Below are 2,110 nucleotides of genomic sequence, written 5' to 3'. Positions count from 1 at the left end.
CATCTGCCCCCTATCTTCCTTGCCAGCCCAGCACCCAGGAAAACCCTAACTTCCCCCTCGGGCAGGATCTGGGACAGCCCCCCTCAGCTGTGTGACCTTGGGCAAGCCCCTTTTCTTCCCCTGGGTCTCACTTGCCTCCCTGGGACAGGGCTCCCCAGAAGGACTGTCCCTTCCCCGTCAGATCCCGCCCAGCTCCTCCCGTTTGTAATGAAGCCGTTTTGCAGCCACGTGTGGAGATTCACAGTGCTCTTTTAATTATAAAATCTACAGCCTGACAAAAGAAAACGTCCAAATCTCTTAATAAGGAATGCTCCATTGGGGTAGAGTCGGGGCTCACAGAAGGACGGCAAGGGTACCAATGGGGGCCATGGGGTGACAAAGGGGGACTGTGGGGCTCGGGCACAGGCCAGAAAGGAAGAGATCCCTGAGTACTTGGAGGTATCGGTTTGAGTGGGAGGTGAGGGGGTGACAATGTGGCCCACGTGGTAGGAGGGGCAGGTGAGTTCCCAAAAGATGGTGGAAGGCAGGCAGCAAGCTCTGGCCTCTGGAGATGCCGGGAAACGGGGTGTCGAGCCTGAGAGACTCGCCAAGTTGGGGTAAATTTACCCACCCCAAAGAGCCAGGCTCTTAAGGCATTGGAGGTCGGGTGGAATGGTATGGAAAACCCTGGCTTGGCAACAGACTGCCACAGACACCAGGGTGGGGTGCGGGACAGCGGGAACAGCACCGAGAGGTGGGTCCCGCCCCAGGTGGGTTCCAGGCTGAACTGAGGCTGACTAGCCTGAGCTAGAGATCCCAGATCAAGACTTTGCAACTTTCCCCCTAAGGAGTGAGGTAGATGGGAGGCAACTGGGCAGAGAATCCCCATTTTCATTACAAGGAGGTGGACCACTGAGGGAAGAGGAAAGGAGGGGGAGGGGTTCCCGTGGGACAGGTGTTGGGGGCCACCACCCAGCCCTCCCACAGGTTAAAGGGGTGGTCCAGGAATGTCTGGCAGAATGGGAGATTGGAAAGGGCACCTTCTGGCAAGAATAAGAAAGGTAAATTTGTGCAGCTGGGATGCAGGGGAAGGGGGGTAGGATGGTGTGTGTCAGGAGGGGGTACGAGGGTTAGTCCCTGAGGGAGAAGGTAGATACTGAAGGCCAGTTGGAGCAGCCCCAGCCCAGGGTCCCTTTGTCCCAGGGTCCCTTTGTCCATCTGGCCAGGGGCAGTGCACAGAGCAGGCCTTGGGGGATGTCGCCGGCCAGACAGCTGGGGTGGCGCAGCAGAGGCCAGAGGCCCAACGTCTGGGGCTGGACTTACGGGGCGGGAGGGGAGGGCGATTTGGGCGGCCCGTCCTGGTCCTGGTCCTGGTCCTGGTCCTGGGTGCAGAGCTGCGCCTGCACCTCCCGCAGCTGGGCCCGCAGCTCCTCCAGGGCGCTGGCCGAGGGCAGGGCCTGCACCTGCTCCTCCAGCGCCTCGAGCACCATGGACAGGTGGTCCACCTCGTCCCGCATGCTGGCCCAGGCGACCTTGCGCTCCAGCCGCTTCTTGCGCAGGGACCGCTGGTGGCGCCAGTACTCCAGCACCAGGCAGCCGCCGCCCAGAAGGAAGATGGTGGCCTCGCCCAGCAGCTCGGCGCCCAGCTCGGCGGCCGCCTCCTCGTTCAGCGGCTTGATGGTGGTGCCCGTGCCCCGGAGGCCCATGATACGCATCTTGGTCCGCATCTCCACCCAGTGGTACACTGCAGGGGGGGACAGGGGTCAGACCGTGGGTGCTCGGGCGCGCACCCCTCCGCGCCTCCCCATCCTCGGAGCTCAGCATCAAAGCAGGCAGCGGGATGCAGGATGCAGGATGGACGTGCTTTAAACATAACCCCGGGGGACACTCCAAGGGTGTCTTTACAGATTCAGGCCCTTTAGGGAGTGCTTGGAGGGAAAGGCGAAAGGGATCCAATTGTCCGATTGTCCTAGCGCCCATGCCTCCCACGACCGCCCTCTGTTCCCCCCTCCGGAAAGAGGAATGGTCCTGGCTCCAGAAATGTGGGTGCTGGCATGCGCCAAGGAAGGTGCTCAGGGGTTGAGGGGCGCTGCTCTAAGAAGGACCCCTTCCTCACGTACTCCTTGAACCA

General features: G+C 61.5%; 1 protein-coding gene across 1 annotated transcript; it reads right to left on the bottom strand.

Annotated features, from left to right (window-relative positions):
* Positions 1-1,298: 1,298 nt before the first annotated feature.
* OPA3 (outer mitochondrial membrane lipid metabolism regulator OPA3) lies at positions 1,299-1,694 on the bottom strand. The gene has a single exon (XM_030886339.2). It carries the CDS (start codon positions 1,692-1,694, stop codon positions 1,299-1,301), a length of 396 nt encoding a protein of 131 aa, XP_030742199.2.
* Between the last annotated feature and the right edge of the window lie 416 nt (positions 1,695-2,110).

The sequence above is a fragment of the Echinops telfairi genome, unplaced genomic scaffold (assembly GCF_000313985.2).
Source record: "Echinops telfairi isolate 266 unplaced genomic scaffold, ASM31398v2 ScPeMD7_655;HRSCAF=1070, whole genome shotgun sequence".
Lineage (NCBI taxonomy): Eukaryota > Metazoa > Chordata > Mammalia > Afrosoricida > Tenrecidae > Echinops > Echinops telfairi.
Note: the sequence above shows the minus strand (reverse complement) of the source record. Positions and strands in the feature narration are given on the sequence as shown.

What these genes read in the sequence shown, in the direction of transcription:
- OPA3 (XM_030886339.2), bottom strand. Translation starts at nt 1,694, where the DNA reads ATGCGTATCATGGGCCTCCGGGGCACGGGCACCACCATCAAGCCGCTG.